General features: G+C 38.9%; 1 protein-coding gene across 1 annotated transcript; it reads right to left on the bottom strand.

Moving 5' to 3' along the window:
* Window positions 1-213: 213 nt before the first annotated feature.
* Window positions 214-18,483, bottom strand: LOC103478000 (complement C1r subcomponent-like). Its single transcript, XM_081597352.1, has 21 exons — window positions 17,904-18,483; window positions 17,394-17,571; window positions 16,695-16,899; window positions 16,466-16,606; window positions 15,376-15,510; window positions 14,253-14,327; window positions 13,962-14,167; window positions 13,661-13,878; window positions 13,201-13,566; window positions 6,164-6,377; window positions 4,415-4,598; window positions 4,186-4,326; window positions 3,249-3,454; window positions 2,992-3,139; window positions 2,784-2,902; window positions 2,624-2,702; window positions 2,411-2,545; window positions 1,790-1,864; window positions 1,498-1,703; window positions 1,205-1,422; window positions 214-1,110 (listed from the first exon to the last, which is right to left on the bottom strand). The coding sequence occupies exons 1-21, from the start codon at window positions 17,948-17,950 to the stop codon at window positions 744-746; spliced, it is 3,663 nt and encodes a 1,220-aa protein (XP_081453478.1). The 5' UTR covers window positions 17,951-18,483; the 3' UTR covers window positions 214-743.
* Window positions 18,484-20,085: the final 1,602 nt, after the last annotated feature.

Genomic DNA, 20,085 nt, shown 5'->3' with positions numbered 1-20,085 from the left:
CCGGAACGTTAGCTGGAGATGGGCACCAGCAACCCTCCCGACCCCACTGAGGGACAAGGGTGAAAGAAAATGGATGGATGGATGGTATAGACTTTGCCATGGTAAACCATATTGTTTTGCTGAAATGTTATTCTCAACAAATTAACTTTTTCTGCCTACATCACCAACATTTTTTTATTAACCTACATCCATTAAAAAAATTTTAAAAAAACATGGTCATCAGTACATATTTTATTTTTCAACACAGAAATCAGTTGTACAAATGTTCAAAACTTTCTCTTTGGTTTACAGGTTTGCTTCAATAGAGTAACATCTACAGATATCCTGAACATTAACTTCATAACTTCATTTTTTTAAGTAGACAGAGCAGAATATTTTTATCAGTGTACTTCAAATCACCGCTGGTCTTTTGGTGCTTGGGAACTCTGATGGCTTATAGGTAGTATTTGATGTTTGGAACACAGTAAAGATAACAAGATTGTTTTTTCTAGTGTGATGAATTTAAAGAGAAAGGCTCTTACTACTTCAGCAATTTATTTTCTGAAAACAATGTTACCTGGAAACAAACATTTTTGTCTTCAATACTACATATATTTGTGTAAAGATACTAATTTGATTTTTTATTATTGAGTTCACAGATTCATTTATGTTACATTTATTTCACCACATGTAAATGTTTCTCATATAGCTTAAGTTGTTATTGTGCTTAAATGCTTCTATGAAGCTTCAATGCTTGAATGCTTTCAATTTTCCTGCATGATCTTGTTAATCCAGTCTACATAGTTTGCCACTTTGGTATAAAATCCATATGTTCCTTTCTGCCCACATCTGAACCCCCAGCTGACAATCCCAGCAGCCCAGAATCGTCCATTTTCAGATTGCAGAGTGAAGCCACTCCCACTGTCACCTTGGCAAGAGTCCTTCCCGCCTTCAGGAGTTCCAGCACAGAACATGTTGTCTGTCAGTATTGGTTTCTTGGTTCTAGGTGTTCCCCTCAAAGAATTACTGCATCTTTCCTGTTCCACCACTGGAATATGCACATACTTCAGCTTATTTGTTAGAAAACGCTGCTGGTTGCCCTTGTCTGTAATGCCAAAGCCAGACACCAGCCTGAAAAAACAAAAGGTTCACAGAACAAAAAATCAGTTATGTAAAAGAGATTTGATATTAATGAAATTACTTTGAAGGCCTACTGTTTCTTTACCCCATCATTCCCGTGTCATATGTGTCATTCTTTGATGGCAGACACAGTGGCATTATTGCTGCTTTGAATGTGACCGGGTCTTTAAGTTTTATCAATGCAATGTCGTGGTCATAGTTTAAATTGTTTGGATTATTGTACTGATGGTGAACATGGACTGCAGTTGCATTCAGAGAAGGAGTTTCTAAAATTTGGTGAACATCTGTAAGTCCAAGGTAAATCTATAAAAAAACACAAAAGAAAAAATATTTCAACAAAACATGGACAAACCCAGAAGATTACAGAGTGTTACTTACAGAAAAAGCCTCAGGAGTTTGTACTTGTCCATGAATCACAACCACGTGAGCTGCAGTTAAAATCCAGCGATCTGCTATGATCATACCTCCTCCCCTGCTGTCACCTACATTTATGAAAGCTTGCCATGGGATGGTATGCTCTGCAGCATCATTTCCTCCAATAATCCTCTGGTGATTTTCATTTTGTTTTGTTGGTCGACCACAAACTACATAGGATATAAGTTTGTAGTTATAGAGAAGACATAGAGATTTCAAGATGTGCTCTGATGTTTTAAGAGACCAAAAGTGATACCTGGTAGGCATGCTGGTCTTAAAATAACATCATGGTTGGATCTCCACTGTCTATCCGCTTCACAGGTGAGAGAAACTACAAAGAATAGAATGTTATGTGTTATATCCATCTTTGGTGTTAAAAAGACTGAGAATTATTGGTTACTGTTTGTGCCTGAATGTTACTTATTTCATGGACTCCACTCTGTTATACCCTCTGTAAAAACACCCTCACCCATTACTTTGTGACAGACATTTTAGGTTGTTGGTTTTTTTTGACCAATGCATGTGGCATTTTTTCCTCTTCCAACCTGCAAATATAGCTCCGGTCTTTCAAAATCCTGAAAGATTCTGGCAGTAATTTACATAACTATTTATAAATATATGTTGACTTTGACCTAAATGCATGCAAAATGTCTTTCAGAGGGTCTGTTGGTGTCAATGCATGGCAGCCTCTCTTCTGTCTGCTGTGTCAGCAATCTAGCTTACCACCACTAGGTGTGTGAATTACTGAATACTGTGTGAAGTGCTTTGGGGTTCACAAAGGGCTATACAAGCACAGGCTATTTACCATTTTACCAGCGCTGGAAGCTTATTGGAAGCATCTATATCAGTAAGTTACAACTGTACAGTAAAATCTTACCATTATTGCCACCATATGGTGAATAAAATGGTTCATTGCAATGATACTGAACAACAGAAAGATATTGGTTCTGGAAGCCAGACAGGAAGTTAATTCCTCCATTCAGCAGGGGGTCAGGTTCTCCACAATCAATTACTATGGCAGAGAGAAAAAAAAGATTCAACATTTGTCAGCAAAACATTTGTCCTGATTATTCACACGTTCATAACGTACTGTGGCATTCAGGCAGTGGGAGGTGCCACTCTCCGTTGCTTTGGCACATGGTAGAGAAACCCATTATCTCCACACCATCCTGACCAAGAAGAAAGTGACACACATTACATTGAAACATTGTGGTGTTTAAAATTTTATTTAAAAAAGTGCTTAAACTTGCCATCATTAGTTTGTATCCGTCATCACAGCGCACAAAAATATAATCTCTGTAGAAGTACTCAGTTAAGGAAGGGGTGACCCTTCCTTTAGCGACTTGTCCAGGAACTGGACACGTCACTCCTAAACACATGAGGAACATAAATGTGTGATCAGCTGCATGTTCCACCTTCAGACCCTCTTAATTTTCTAATGTCCTTTCACCCCCTCACTGTGTGTGCTGTAGTCCAGGCTCCATCCATTGCTTTGTCCCTGATTATCAATGTTATAGTCCAGCTTGACAATGTTTGAGTTTGTGTTTAATAATCCTGGGCTTGATCCCCCACACAGCTTCATGGGATTTCTGCCTGGAATGATCACCTTATAGAAAGAAATGCTCAAAGTTTGTTAACTGAGCAAATATTTACATTTTGTAGTTTGTTTACTTCTATTAATTTTACTACAGCTGGTTAAAGCTGATTCACGTTACCTCCAACCAGTGATGGAGACAGTTTGGGCCTTCCTCTGTGTCCACACTCTCAATGTGAAATTTGTCAGAGAAGTTAAGGGAGAGAGTGAAGCCAGACTCAACAGAAATGATATACTGACAGGACAAAGCATCTGGCGAGGGATTCGGATAACCCGGACTCATCAAGTGTCCTTCCAGTTCATCAAATACTCCGCCACCACAGGATACTAGACACAATGAAAGTCACAAAAGAGTTTTCACATACAATTCCTTGCAAGACTATTTCATACATTTTTTCATATTTTTTCACATTAAAACCTCATATTTCAATGTATTTAATTGTGTTTTTATGTGAAAGACCGAAATAAGGAAGTGCATGACCACAATGTGGAAGGAAAATGTTAAATGGGATTCAAATTTGATTTCGTAGTTCGGCATAAGACACCTACACAACACATGAAAACGTGAACGTTGTGGCCCACGAGAAAACTGCAGTGTGATGGAAAATTAACACATTCAACACACCATCCTCACAATGAAACATACAGGGAGCAGCACTATAAAGTGGGATGATTTTCTTCAGCAATTAATGGAGAATAAGATATGGAATTAAATACAATCCTTGGGGAAAAAAAAGAAATTGACTCTATAGGGTGGCTGAATGCATATATGTATGCCTCACTTTTTTATTTTTTTATATGTAAAATTTGTGTGGAAAGGTATATTAAATTATCTTTTCTAATGTCACTCTATCATTGGCTCATAGCTTTAAGTCAAAAGGGGAAAAGTAATTTTTTTTTCCATTACTTTGAGAAACTTATACATTAATTGATTATGCATTTGTCTCATGCAAATCAATTGATTTGCATGAGACAAGAGGCATCAGAGTATTGAAAAACTGATTTTAGATTTACCCTTCATGAGCAAATACTCCGTTCTCTCCATTAACCAAACTTACGCATGCAGGTGCGCTGGTCTGAGCGTAGCTCGTAGCCATGGTGACAAGCACAGAGGTATGACCCAAGTGTGTTGAGGCAGATCTGAGAGCAGAGTGGACCTGATCCATCCTCAGGTTCTGGTGCTGAGCATTCATCTATGTCTGGTGAAATGAAATTATTCATATAATGGTTAGATATTCGAAATTAAAGACATATTATTTATCACGCCAGAAAATTACCAACGCACACCTATTGCTTGGTACTGAGCAGAAAATCCCACATTCTGGTTTCGGTCCGGGTTGTAGTCATCGGACTGGAATATCAGGGTGAGTCTGTTGCCTGGAGACAAAATGGGCTGATAGCCGGGGTGATGTCCATCAGCAGAGTTCTCATTGCCACAAAACTTTCCAAGCACCTTTTCATCGTATAGGACCTGCAAATATAAAATCTTAAATATGATGAAGAAATACTACCCTTAATATGTTATTTAAATGGGGACTTGTAAAAGTACATAGAAGTAATTGTTCGTTGATTTTGTATTTGTTTCCAGAAGTAAAACCAAATGGCTCACAACAGTGGTGGTGTGAACCATTCTGAAAATTCATTAATTTTATTAGTCTTTTTTCCTTAATGTGTATAATCTTAATTATTTATGCAACATTTACACCGATTCTCATTAAACAATTAATTTTCCCCAGTTCTCTTCAGGGCATTGCTGATAGCGTCCTATAGTGAAGCTAAATAGCCAATCGTGTGTGGTTGCTAGGGGAAAATAAAAACCATTTGGCCAATCAGGGTCGCTGAATTTAATGTCTTTAGGGCGCTCAGAATTTTGCCTTCTCGTATCAGATTCCATAAAGTTCTTGGTCGCCATGGTGATAAAGTTGGTAATGGCGACGATGGCAGCGAATTCTACACAGTGACTGACAACATGGTTTTTTCCACATGGGCGGTAAGCTACAGCTTCTGCTTCTCTGTGTGTTTTATTAGGTTTAGCTATATTGCGCTGCTCTTTTGTTGTTTTGTTCATCAACTGCCGTCATTTATTCTTTGCTGATAAACAGTGGAGGTTGCTGGTTAGCATAATGCTAATGCTGCTCTAGATTGTTGTGATTTCTTTTTCATTATTATGATGCTCTTCTTTCCTTGACTTTCTGTTTCTGTCATATTACTAAAGTTTGTTTGATATCTTGATGTTTGCATGGTAATATGGCCGTTTTGATGTGGTGTTGTTCATTGAGCTGAAATCCTGTTTGCTAACTCGTATTTATGAACGTACGTACCTACCTAGTTATAGGAAGGCCTCTGCTGCTTGATATCAGTTGTCTCTTCACAGTTTTAATAAAAATTAGCCTGTTATTTCTTCAGCGTTATACTACTAGACGATCATACATAAATCTGGCATTTTTCACAGTTTTGAGTCTGATTCAGTTAGCTGTTGACATTTATTTAATGATTAAATACTGTATATTTTGCAAGTTACTTAACATTGACTTTTTACTTGCAGCTAATTTAACATGTTATTTTTGCTAGAAGAAAAGTGTTTTATTATCCTGGGCTTGTAGTAATTTTTCTAAGGTTCAGTTGATTCAGTTTTTCACTGAACCAATTGTAATTCTTATACCTGACTACGAAAGGAAATCTCTTGGCACATTAGCCCTACCAAGAATTATTTTCATCAGCCGCCACTGGTTCATACAAAACATTTCAAGCACCTTTTATTCTAATAATTGAGAGAAAAATATAAACCTAAAAAAATTCTTAAAGATAAATAATAAAGACTCGGCAAATCAGAAATTATATTTCTACGATCACATTGAACTCCCAACTCAGAAAATAGTTTGATGACCCTGACTTTGGAATACATAATAAATCTAATCTCTTACAAGAAAAAAGACTGTTAGGCCCAAACCTTTGTGTTCCTTATAATGTTAAATATTTTACAAGCTGTGAGCAATTATGCAGTGGGTACATCTGAAAGTATTATATTGCTCTGACTGTGATGGAGTCGTAGTAGCAGCCTGCAGAGGCCTCAATATCCAGATGTGTGAAGGTCAGACTGATCTGGAAGCCCTCCGGCACGCTGATCTCCCACTGCTTCTGCAGGTTGGGGGGATAGGGCAGAGGATACTGGGGGGAATGGATCTCCCCGTACATCGGAGGGTCTGAGTCTGGCAGTGGGACACACTCACACACCAACACATGCAGAAACCTGAAGACGTGCACAAACAAGAGGTCCATCTGTTTATCAGACTTTGATGATCAGAGTCACTGGTCCAAAGTCGATTCAAACAGAAAAGAGCAAACAGAGGGTCAGAATCAACTAAACCACAAGATACATTTTATAGCTGAGAATATCTATGACAATTAAACACTTGCCTGTTAAGAAAAGGCTCTCTGAAATGAGTCATAAATACTTTGAAGTAGAGTAAAACAATCAGGTTTTTGCATTAATATTTAGAGACGTTTAGAATCAAGACAAAAAAATCTGACAAAAACGGTTTAATTCAATCATAATTGATTTTTCATAAAAAAATAAAAATCCTTTAAACTCACCATATGATGAAAGATGTCCAACTAATCCGTAGATTGAATATATCCATGCCTGAATTTTTCTAGCTGTGTACCAGCACAAGTCTGAGATACAAGTGAAACATTAATGTCATAATGGCTCCTGTTTCAAGTATTAAGCAACCCATTGCGTTAATGCCAGGAATACGCCGTGTTTGTCTTGGCAAAAATCAAATATGTTTGTTTTTGAACTTCAAGGGAGTGAAGATAGTATTTTGTAAAAATTGTGATTAGAATTGGATAAGGCATTTACATATTTGATCGTTTATGCTATTTTAGATTATGTTTTGCTATTCTTTCACTGTAATGCATCTTTCACTGTAATTTATGCATCTTTGGCTCATTCATCAGCTGTCATAAATAATTCCACCACCAGAGGGAGGTATGGATATTTTTCCAGCATCACCCCTTCAATGAACAGTAAATGTTTGGCAACATTGCTAAACTCACTTTATCACCCTTATTCCTGAGAGGCTTAAAGTGGAAACAATTATGGGCCTTACTTCCGGAAGTAGCAGTATTTCACTGCAATTTGTAAGGTTTTTTGCTAGTCTATATTCATGATAGATGCTACATCTCTTTTCGGTTATTGTAAAATAATTAGTTAAACTTTTTTACGGATACGCCGTCTGCTATCTGAGAGATGCTCAGTACAGAGGATCGTAATTGTGAGTTTAATCTCGAGGAGCGACAGGAACAAGATCGTTAAGTTTTGTAATGGAATGACACTTAATTAGCAGCTCTGCTAGCAGCTCGTTTCTCTGAAGAACTGACAGTAATGAAGAAGAGAAAAGCAGCGAAGCTGGTCAGAGTTCTGAGCTGCCGTTTTGCTCCGACAACAACAGAACTACATAATATTAGCTTGGTGTGATGTGAATTTTATTTTCCGTTTCAATTTAAAAAATAAAGTTCATGAAGTGGCTGCAACAAGCGTGTTTTATCATTATGTTTGGGCCAGCAATACATTTTTATAAGACTAAATAAAATATCCGGGTTTATTTAGTCCACAAGCAGAACCTCGAGGTTTTCCATTGCTCGGTGTTACTGAAAATCAACGGAGAAATGACCGTAGCTGCTGCTCTCCTGACGGTGTTCTATCAGATTGTCATACTTTCTATGAGATTATCATATGGAGGATCTCCCCACTGGACAATAGGTGTAATCAATAACTAGCAAAACTGCTACATTGCTTTCATAGATTGGCTAATTTTTCTGTCGAAGGTAGCCAATATTTCAATTATATTTAGCTCTGTAACTCTTACTTTAATAAGAAGAGTTTGAAACAGGAGGGAGCGTCTGAGCATTGCCACTAGCCGACAGCTCTGTATGGGAGCCGAGAGCAGAGGGGCTATTGCAGCTGGCAGTAAAACAAAATAAAGTATGTCTTTATTTCTTACCATCTTCGAGCCACATATCTGAATACTTTTCTAGAAAACTCTGGTGCTGACTCTTTTAGTTTAAGTTATGATACTAACCAAATATTCAATTTCTACATATTTATTGGTTCTCAACCGTCCAGGATATGGAAAAACAAAAAATAAATAAAAGTTTAAAGCAACTTAAGTTCTAATTTAAGTAACACATAACTTGTATTGAGAACCACTGCAATAACTCAATATTTATGAGGAATTTTATTAAGTGGAGTTGCTCATTAAAGCCTTAAATTTTTGTAAAGGTGTATCAGAGATTAGATCTGTGACCAAGATCCAATTTCTGCTCAAGCAAACACATATCTAAGACATTTTAATCTTAGTTTGACTTCTGGGTCTCAACTGGTTGTTTACTGAGAAAAACACTTTTGTTATCCATTTTAACATTACATTTGACTATAACTTTGCCGACCCTCCCAAAATTGCTCCTGTTTATGGGCCTCCTGTGCATAGGGTCTCCCCATAAACAGGAGGCCCTATGCACAGGAGGCCCCTTGCACTTGACTAGAACAAAAATGGATCACACATTAACCTGTTATAGAGAGCAACTTGCCACTGGAAAGTGTTGTAAGATGCGGAGCTCTGGTAACTTAAATGGTAAATGGACTGAACTTATATAGCGATTTTCCAGTCATTTTGACTGGAAAATCGCAATGTAAAATCGCAATCGGAATGTGACTCTTTTTACTGGAAAGAGTCACATTCACCCAATTGCACTCACAAACGCTCACACATTTATACACCGATACGCAGATCGGTAAGCAATTTGGGCTTAAGTGCCCTGCCCAGGGGCACATCAACATGTAGCAGTAGAACGCTGGAATCGAACCTTCCGATCACAAGACGACTACTATCCCCACACAGCCACAGTTGCCCCAACTGTTGTGCTGTTCGTGGCTGTACTCTACTAATCAGACCAAATTTAATTTGTGGCTGCAGCAAGTGTGTTTTGAACATGCTCCCAAAACAAAACCGGTAGTTTTCATCGCTTACAGACAAATAAGCAAACAAAAAGAATTTGGCTAAAAATTCTAAACTTGAAGAGAGAACCCAAAATGCTTGATGTCTACTCATGTCATTGTGTGGACTATAAGCAACAGAAGAAAACCCGCATCTGAAGCAACTGAGTCAGTGAAGTAGCCAAATATGCTAGTGCGGGTTATTTGCGGCAGTTTCTCCAAGTCACCATCCCTCTCTTCAATAGCTGTAGGTAGCGGTAAAACAATATTGCCACATATTTTATAACCTAAAACAGAGGTCCCCAAACTTTTTCCTTTGAGGGCCACATAACTTTTTCCTTCTCTGGTGGGGGGCCGGAGTCAGTTTGTAACAGAAAAATGTGACGATTGCAGGAGTGCCTAAATGTAAAAATTTGTTGTTTTCCAGAAAGCACAATCAAATAACCCTCTCTGGGTTCTTCACAGAACAAAAATCAAGAAATAAATAATTACACTATTAATGAAATGAATAATAACCAAATAACCCTCTCTGGGTTCTTCACAGAAGAAATCAAGGAAGGATTATAGTCCGTACTTTCCTAACTATAAGCCACAACCCCAGTAAACCAGTAAACATGCACATATAAGCCGCAGATATTTCTGCCACTCCAGGTTTTCCACAACGATGCAGCAACAGCAGAGGGGGGCGGACACCCAACATTTGAGTCATAATAGGTCAATTAAAAATCACATTTATTAGGGTTTAAAAAGAAAAAGTTGCCAAGTTTATATTTAACTGAACTGATTCCGGTAGTTTCCGAACGGTAACTGTAACAGTAAAAGTGCTGATCCTTCATGTCCTAGCATGTGCTAAATGAAAATGTGCACGTTCTTCTTCTTCTTCTTTAGATTTCAACGGCCGCTTGCATCCATTATTGTTGCACTACTGCCATCTACTGGATCCTAATATCTATACCTCAAATTCTCATAATGGTCCCAGTATTATTTAAAAAACAGTTAAATAGCATTTCCCCTCAATGCTATTTAACTGATCAACAACACTCTCAAATTTAAATTCCCTATTAAAACCTAATTCCGTTTTAATGGGCGCGTTCTTTTATTTCCAATTTTGACTTCCAATGATTCACTTTGTAATTGTCTCGCTATGGTGTCTTGTAGCAAAACTAACCATCAGACAAACTCCTCTCACACAAGTCAGGATTAATTAGTTCTTCCTTTATTTCCATGTAGAATGGAGTGAAATTGTCCAAACACAAACTCAGGATGAGCTCAGAGCAGCTTACAGAAGTGTTTTACATTCAGATACATACATTAGAAATACAACTGATACAACAGCTACCTCGGAATGCTATGAGCTGCAATGCTACATAACGACCTCAGAAATCTTAGCAGCCTGCTAGTTAGCAATGACGTAGCACATAATCAAATCGCCCGCAGGTATTTCCAAAACTAATTCAATAAACAAGTTACTTCTTTTATCCAGTGGTGGGAACTGTACTTAAGTACAATTTTCGTGTATCTGTACTTTACTTAAGTAGATTTAATAATGGGTACTTTCTACTTTTACTCCACTACATTTTACAGTAAGTATCTGTACTTTCTACTTCACTACATTTCTACAAAGTGTCGCGTTACTCATTACATCCAAGTCGCGTTGAGCTTTTTTTCCGTTAAAATGTGAAGTTCAGGGATTTAAGGTGGCACCGTAAAATCCGAGCAATAACGTGACTTAGTGTCTGTTGTCACCCATCGGCTCCACCTTTACTCGCACGCGGAGCTCCAGACATGCGCAGTGGTTTCCTCTGAGCGTCAGTAATATAATAGCGCTGCATAAATCATAAGATATAGCGACATGTACAATCAGCAGCGCTTCGCTTTCACAGACGGTGGGACTTCGTCCAATTTTTAACGTCACTTGGAAGGAAAGCTTAAAGAAAGGTAAGCTCCGTGGACGTGATGCTAGCAAAGCTAACTGTATTTACTGAAACACATGTTGCATCTGCGATGAAAAAAAGTTGTCACTCATGCGCTAAATTATTGTGTGGAGGTGTTGACTGAGGTGTTGCATATATGGGACAACACTGTGACCAAAGTGCAATATAGTAATATGACATTCATGGATGATCCGATTCTTTTGGACAGATCTTGACCAAGTCCTATAGTACTGAAGCCTCACTGAGAGCCGTACTTTGTTCTTGTAATGCTCTGCGTACACTGCAGTAGCTATTTTATTTCATTAAAATATGTTTATATTTAATTGGCGAATAAATAAAACAAGAACGTAAGAACACAGAGCATGCTCATTGCTCTTTGTTTTCGTCACCTGTCATGGTGGCAGACGTTGCAGCAGGAGGGACGATGAGAACAGTCACGGTGCTCCTCCTGCTTGGTTACTTGTTGCTTATTGGGCCTTGGACAGTGTTCATAGTTGAGCGTTGTTAATTGCTATGTTTAATGGTGCAATTTCTGACATTGGCAATATGGGCAACCACCCAGGGTGTTATTTTTTTAGGGATGGCAGGAGACCTCTGTGTATTGTGGCACAGAGATGAAAGCAAAACAGAATGAAGAAGAGTTTGAATTGTCACTGGATAATTTATTTCAGCTCTAAGTGTTTAATATCTAGGTGTTTTTATGGGAAAGTGAATCTTTCAGATCAATTTGAGAAGCAATTTTGATAGGTGCACTTAATTTTATTGCCATGTAGCATGGGGTGCTGGCTTTGATTTGGTCTTGGGTTCGGTGGTCTAGACTACAACTCTGCTATGTGGCTCCTTGGTTCCATGTCCTCCTCTGCCAGTTGGATTTCTTTCAAAATAAATGTGTGGCAAAAAAAGTGAAGTTCATGCTGTTAGGACAGGAGATGTTTCCATCCCTGAAATTATGATGCATAGAATCACATATCTAAGTCAAAACTATGTTACAGAGTAAACTCAATAAAAACATGCTTTATCTGTGGCATTGTTCATTAAAATGGCACATTACTGATGTATTAAAATTAAATACGATTGGTACACTTAATGATATTAGTGATTAGGCAATGCATTCAGCAAGTACTTTTACTTTTAATACTTAAGTATTTTTAAAAGCCAGTACTCTTTTACTTAAGTAAAATGTTAATGTGGTACTTTGACTTTTACTTAAGTACATTTTTGACTGTGTATTTGTACTTTTACTTAAGTAAATTTTTTGAGTACTTTCTCCACCACTGCTTTTATCACATGTTAACATAAAGGCTCGTTTTGAAGTATAAGCTGCTACTTACAGGCATTGCTTCGAAGAACTCGAACTGGAATGCGGCGTTCATAACAGACAAGTGTGTTCATCTGCTCTACTGCTATCAAACAACCGCACTGATTAAATAACATAAAAGTCAAGCAGTTCCCTAAAAGTCCAACAACAATGCGCCTTGCAAAATAAAACCCCCACAGTTTACAGGACACACTTCCTGCTAAAGAGCCCCCTGGTGGTTGAAGAAAAATCCACATATAAGCGGCTTATAGTCCAGAAAATACAATATATATTAAAAAAAATCTGAACGCTCTCTGGTATTGTTCAGGGGGCTGGACTAAATGTGGAGGCGGGCCAGATCCGGCTCGCAGGCCGTAGTTTGGGGACCACTGGCCTAAAACCTCTGTGGAAAGCCAGCTAGCGAGTTGCTAACCTGTAAATAAATGGTGGTTTCATTTTGCGGTGGAAGGCGCGCCCATAAATCACGCAAAGCCTCATGGGGGCTAGGAATAAGGTGGATAAGAAACCCGTGAACCACAATACAAGAGCGTTTGGTAGTTTAAGTGGATGAGGACATTTTTGGCATTGTATAAAAAGACACATAAAGACGCTTAAACCACTTTATTCAAATTGAATAAACAAGGTTTTGAACAAAATAAAGTACAGCTGAACTTACAAACACCTGGAAAATTAAGTAGCTGAAGTTACCTTTCTAATTATGATTTATTATACAGTATGAGCATATTTGTATTTGAAACTTATTATGTTTAATTAGTTTTTAGTGATGGTGTGTTTGTTTTTGTCTCATATATAACGTGTTACTGTGTTTAATCTTCAATGCTTTCAATTTTCCTGCATGATCTTGTTAATCCAGTCTACATAGTTTGCCACTTTGGTATAAAATCCATATGTTCCTTTCTGTCCACATCTGAACCCCCAGCTGACAATCCCAGCAGCCCAGAATCGTCCGTTTTCAGATTGCAGAGTGAAGCCACTCCCATCATCACCTATGCAAGAGTCCTTCCCGCCTTCAGGAGTTCCAGCACAGAACATGTTGTCTGTCAGTATTGGTTTCTTGGTTCTAGGTGTTCCCCTCAAAGAATTACTGCATCTTTGCTGTTCCACCACTGGAATATGCACATACTTCAGCTTATTTGTTAGAAAACGCAGATAGTTGCCCTTGTCTGTAATGCCAAAGCCAGACACCAGCCTGAAAAAACAAAAGGTTCACAGAACAAAAAATCAGTTATGTAAAAGAGATTTGATATTAATGAAATTACTTTGAAGGCCTACTGTTTCTTTACCCCATCATTCCCGTGTCATATGTGTCATTCTTTGATGGCAGACACAGTGGCATTATTGCTGCTTTGAATGTGACCGGGTCTTTAAGTTTTATCAATGCAATGTCGTGGTCATAGTTTAAACCGTTTGGATTATTGTACTGACGGTGAACATGGACTGCAGTTGCATTCAGAGAAGGAGTTTCTAAAATTTGGGGAACATCTGCAAGTCCAAGGTAAATCTGCAAAAAACATAAAAGAATTTTTTTTTTTTCAAAAACACATGACAGTGAACAAACCCAGAAGATTACAGAGTGTTACTTACAGATAAAGCCTCAGGAGTTTGTACTTGTCCATTAATCACAACCATGTGAGCTGCAGTCAAAATCCAGCGATCTGCTATGATCATACCTCCTCCCCTGCTGTAACCTACATTTATGAAAGCTTGCCATGGGATGGTATGCTCTGCAGCATCATTTCCTCCAATAATCCTCTGGTGATATTCATTTTGTTTTGTTGGTCGACCACAAACTGCATATGATATAAATTTATAGTTTTAGAGAAGACATGGAGATGTCAAGATGTGCTCTGATGTTTTAAGAGACAAAAGTGATACCTGGTAGGCATGCTGGTCTTAAAATAACATCATGGTTGGATCTCCACTGTCCATCTGCTTCACAGGTGAGAGAAACTAAGAATAGACAAAAATGATTATTTACAAAAGTGGTATTTTCATCTTAGGTGTTAAAATCAAATACCAAAGTATTATCAGTTACTGTTCACAAAATATTCACCAAAAAGTTACTAATTTTGTACATCATTTAATGTCTTCAGCCTTAGTGAACAGCATGCCTAACAACTTTATTTTGTTCACTCTGGAGGAAATTCACAAAGCAAGTCAATATCCTCCAATCTCTGCAACTGCTCTGCTTTGGCTATTTAACAGATTCCTGTGCGGGATCTACAAGTAAGTTTTACTAAATACATCCATATGTAAACGCGCTAATCAAGCCCAGTTGATGGATCCATCTTGGACATATTTTTTGTCAAGTTGTACTTCAGATTCTCATGTACGAATCTGTATGTCTTATTCTCATCCACAAACACAGCTAATGCAGCTGTGAACACAAAGCTTGAGAAACTGTTTTAAGGATTTGCCTTTTTTATAACTTTACTAAGTTGTAATAATGTCAGAATTAATGCAGTTATTGTAACTGCAGCCCATTAATTTATGCATTTAAATTTGGCTTCTATTACGAGATCTATTGCATGTTGGGCAATTGTTCTTTAAAATCTCCTTGCTATTGTACCATCCTGAACTCCTTTTTATGCCATAGTTGTGACAAAAGTCCCCCATAGCCTACACAAATATAGTTTTCTCTTCATGCATGTCTTCTAAGTTACACAATATGGCTGGATTGTCTTGGTATGGCTGGACGTTGCTCTATATGCAGACAAAATGTCTCGCATAAAGTGTAAACAAAGTGAATCAGCATCAGGAGTTGCTATGATGCTGGTAGGCATTATGCTTCCTTCTGACTCACATTTTATATGAAATCTCAAAATATAACAAAATACCACATTAAAACTTATAAAAACTGTGGAACTTCTTGATAATATATAGATGAAAACACACAGAGTTCATCTGAGTCTCAAAGCTTAGAGCATCTATGGAAGCTTCTTTAGAAAACATCTGAATAGAATAGAATATACTTTATTATTGTATAGTAAAATCTTACCATTAATGCCACCATATGGTGAATAAAATGGTTCATTGCAATGATACTGAACAACAGAAAGGTATTGGTTCTGGAAGCCAGACAGCAACGTTACTCCTCCATTCAGCAGAGGCTCAGGTTCTCCACAATCTATTACTGCGGTAGAGAAGAAAATAGGTTCAATATTTTGTTAGTATCAGTTGGTTTCTTTGAAGATGCAATCCTTTTCTCAGTCAGTGAGGAAATGAAGCTTAGGTGAAAATTCAGTCTGGAAGACTCTTGCTACACCTGCCTCATCAATCAGCGCCTCCCCCTCATCTCCCTGGACCTATCAGCGCTGGACCAAGCCTCATCATGGCCAATCATCGACCGAGCTCCAGTTGATAAGGACCTTCATTCATGGCCTCCTCCGCTTACCAGATGCGATCAACCCACCTCCGCCCCATCTCCACCTTCCACTCCCGGCTCTTCAGGCACACGTCCTTCTTCGACCTCCACCACCAGTACTGGCCCCGGAGGGGCTACATTCCTATGCAGCATCAGGAATGTTTATCGAGCTTATCGCAGTTTCAGCTCAACGTCCTCGGCCGGGGCCTGAACGCCAAAGGACTTTAATGTTTACTTGTCAATAAACTTTTTAATTGCTTTCTTTCTCTGTCTGAGTCTCTCCAGATTGAAAAGGATTCATACAAGTCTCCCCAATGCAGCGATCTGCGGGTAGAACTTTCTCTGTTTCAGAGTTTTGTTAAACTATATCATGTAATCATGCTGTGACACTTATCCATCTTACAGTTGAAAAAAAATTTATACATTCAGAAATTCAACACCAGATATTATCTGTTCAAGTAGAAATCTCACAGCAAACTCGACAGGTTTAGCTTAAAGCACATTATTGAGTTACATGGATTAATGTATATTTGTGGAAAGGGAGATTAAGTTATCCTTTTTAGTGTTATACTGTATACTGTTGGCTCACAATGTTGCCATTGCTTTGAGAAACAGATTTAACATTAATTAATTATGCATTTCTCTCCACCAGTTTCTTCCAAATCAAGGTGTTGAGAAACTGATTTTAAATACACCTGAAAATCTCTCTGTTCACCAAACTTACACATGCAGGCGCGCTGGTCTGAGTGTAGCTTGTAGCCATGGTGACAAGCACAGCGGTATGACCCAAGTGTGTTGAGGCATTTCTGAGAGCAGAGTGGACCTGATCCATCCTCAGGTTCTGGTGCTGAGCATTCATCTATGTCTGGTGAAAGGAAATTATCCATATAATGGTTAGATATTCGAAATTAAAGACATATTATTTATCACGTGGGAAAATGACCAAAGCACACCTATTGCTTGGTACCGAGCAGAAAATCCCACATTCTGGTTTCGGTCCGGGTTGTAGTCATGGGACTGGAATATCAGCTTGAGTCTGTTGCCTGGAGACAAAATGGGCTGGTAGCCGTGGTGGAGATGAACTACATCAGTGAACTCTACATCAGCAGAGTTCTCATTGCCACAAAACTTTCCAAGCACCTTTTCATCGTAGAGGACCTGCAAAGATAAAATATACAAAATAATGAAGAAACAATAACCATACAACTTTTAATAAATAGGTTTCAATGAATAACATAAGCCTTTTTAATACAATATTAGAAATACATTATCAAATGGAAACAAATGTAATTCAATTCCTTATTAAAATAAGAAACTGAACATTTTATTGATTAAAATGCTATAGCAGAATTCCTCTAGTGTACGCTTGATCATTAGTACTAAGGGATGCATCTGCATCTAAATACTTTTAAAATTAACATGTGAAAAGCTCAGCCCTTTCTGCTTTACACATCATACAATGTATCTGTGGACATATGTTTTTCTTATAACCAATGAATAATTTAATAGTTAATGGTGCTTAATAGGAGACTTTTTTGTGCACAATCTGAACTGGATGACACTGAAGCTACAATTTGAGTGGTAGGGTATTTCAGTAATTGATTCATCACAATTCATCTGCCCTACATCTCTTAGTTTAATATAGCTCTGACTGTAATTGAGGATTTGATGTCCACATGTGTGAAGGTCAAGCTGATCTGGAAGCCGTCCGGCACGCTGATCTCCCACTGCTTCTGCAGGTTGACGGGATAGAGCTGAGGACACTGGGGGGAATGGATCTGCCCTGAGTCTGGCAGTGGGACACACTCACACACCAACACATGCAGAAACCTGGAGACAAGCAAGAGTTCGATCTGTTTGTCAGACTTTGATGATCTGAGCCTCTGGTCCAAAGTCGATTCAAACAGAAAAGAGCAAACAGTGACAGAATCAACTAAACCACGGAAGACACATTTTATGTACATCTATGACAATAAATCAACTATCTGCCATAACACATTATGCCTTCTGCAGTCATAAATCATTTAAAGTAGAATAAAAGATTTAAAGTAATCGCTTTAATATTTAGAGACGTTTAGTATTATAGGGCTACAATATCATATGATAATGTTAAGAGCTGTTTAATTCTGTTACCATTTTGTTTTAAAATCCTCTAAACTCACCATGTGATGAAAGATGTCCAACCAATCCTGGCATTGAATGTGTCCATGTCTGAATTAATCTAGTTGTGTACGAACACATGTAGATACAAGTGAAACATTAATACCAGAAAGATGGCGTGTTTATCTTGGCAAAAATCCAGTACATTTGACTTTGAACAGCACACGAAAAGTATCATAAAGATGGTATTTTGTGAATAATATGACTATATGATATGATTAAAAAATGTCAAGTTTCATGCTATTTTAGTTTGTTTTTCTATTCCATTCGTCATATTTGGCTCATTCATCAGCTGTCATAATTAATTTTACCACTAGAGGGGGGTGTTTATATTTTTCCAGCATAGCCCCGTCAGTGAACAAGTTTGTATATCGCAACAATACGCTAGTAAACATGAAGTTTATTTTCAGTTTATTTATGATGAAGATAGCAGGATGAAGCCTGCCCCCAGGACTGAGGACACCTGGCAGTGGCGCAACTACACATTATTCAGGTGGATGCAAAAACATAGATCGGCGCCCCCCCCCCGACCGAGGGACGGAACGTCAGGGTGAAGGAGCGACGCTCACTCAGCACCCCCCCTCCCCCCCCTCCGAGGCGACGATACGTGAAGGGTAAAACTCGCTACATTTACCTCGTTATGTGCGCGAGGTGAAGGAGCGTAAGGCGCGCATTAGTGTACGGGAAAACATCATCGGCGCGCCGCCCCCTCCAGACGGGGTTTTGACGCCCCCTCTGGTGCTGCGCCCCTATGCGTTGCATACCCTGCATACCCACTTTTTGCGCCACTGCTCAAATCCATGGAACAAACATCCTGCTCCAACAAAAATGCACCGCACTTCATCTAAACCACCTGCATATCCCCCAAGAGCGCACACGTCCAAATAAGGACAATTGCGTCACGGGCTTCCCCCGTCACCAATTAAACGCATGGAAATTAGCGTCCAGAGCGAAACGCCAACAAGCAGTTGACCAATGCGAAACAAGCGCTCACAAAGAAGAACGTAATTCATTTAACACGGTAAAAACAAAAGCCAAACTTACCGAACCGAACAGAACCGTTTGACGACCCCCCAATTGTTACGACTGGCTCAATGTCATAACAAAAACGGGAGACCATGCAGGGGTTAAAGTGTAGAAAAATGAATATTTATTAACAAAAACAACAATGGATTGTGGATATCAGTGGTGTAATGCAAATGCTTGGATGTGTTGTATGAGTGCATATGGAAGTGTTGAAGTGCCAAAACAAAGACAAACTCAAATGTGCAAAAAGGAGGGGAGCCGAGGCCTGGCAACAGAACACCATAAGCGGCAGAGTGGACGCTGAAGGCGACCCAGAAGATGGAGACAGCCAGGTTTAAGTACTCTGCATTCCCAATCAACCTGATCAGCAGCACCTGTAAAGGGGAGGAGCACAAGGACAGACAAAAGCAACACCTGCAGCCCAGCCCTTAAGGCCCAGGGCCGTAACACTTGTTTTGTTCCACTGAACCTTCTCAGCTCCATTTTAAGAAGCCGACAGCAGAAACCCCTTCAACAGTGCATGTGTTTTGAAATCAGTGATGTCAGTAACGCTACTTTGTAACGTGTTACTGATGTCTGACCACTTCTTTTTCAGTAACGAGTAAGCTAAGGCGTTACTATTCCAAATCCAGCAATTAGATAAAAGTTACTTTTCCAAATCACTGTGTGTTACTATTTTCTTTCGTAATGTCATTTTGTTTCCTCTGCGCGTCTTGGGGAGCGACCGCCGTTTCTACGCGACATTTATCAGCTGATCAGAAACATGGAGGGAGGAGGGAGATGCACATTTTGTTGCTGGAAAATCAAGAACTATTTTGAGATTCTGTCAAGTCCGATTATTATAAGTTACTTTGGACTTGTTTTTTTTTTATAAAGTTGCTAGCAAACTTAATGAGTTGCAGTTTGTTGGGCTTGTTTTTGAACATGAAGTTCCTCATTTGTGCAGGAATCTGGGGTGTTTAAGGTTTTTTTGTTTTGTTTTTCGTTCCTATGGCTCGCCATCACCACCAGATGGCACCGTGGAGGCTAGGTCAGGAGGACTGGAGTGCTGACGTCACGGTCACACCGGTTCCCAATCCACTGGTCAGCGGGGCTTCAAGAAACTGCGACTGCCAGCATACCGACGCTTGAGTGTTGGCCAGTTATGGTAACTCTGAG

The sequence above is a fragment of the Poecilia reticulata genome, chromosome 16 (genome assembly GCF_904066995.2).
Source record: "Poecilia reticulata chromosome 16, P_reticulata-male-v2, whole genome shotgun sequence".
Classification (NCBI taxonomy): domain Eukaryota; kingdom Metazoa; phylum Chordata; class Actinopteri; order Cyprinodontiformes; family Poeciliidae; genus Poecilia; species Poecilia reticulata.
Note: the sequence above shows the minus strand (reverse complement) of the source record. Positions and strands in the feature narration are given on the sequence as shown.

What these genes read in the sequence shown, in the direction of transcription:
- LOC103478000 (XM_081597352.1), bottom strand. Translation starts at nt 17,950, where the DNA reads ATGGACACATTCAATGCCAGGATTGGTTGGACATCTTTCATCACATG. An exon ending in AGACCAGCGCGCCTGCATGT is followed by an intron (nt 15,511 to 16,465) that starts GTAAGTTTGGTG and finishes TCTCTACCGCAG; the next exon opens with TAATAGATTGTGGAGAACCT. An exon ending in AAACTCCTGAGGCTTTTTCT is followed by an intron (nt 1,423 to 1,497) that starts GTAAGTAACACT and finishes GTTTTTTTATAG; the next exon opens with ATTTACCTTGGACTTACAGA.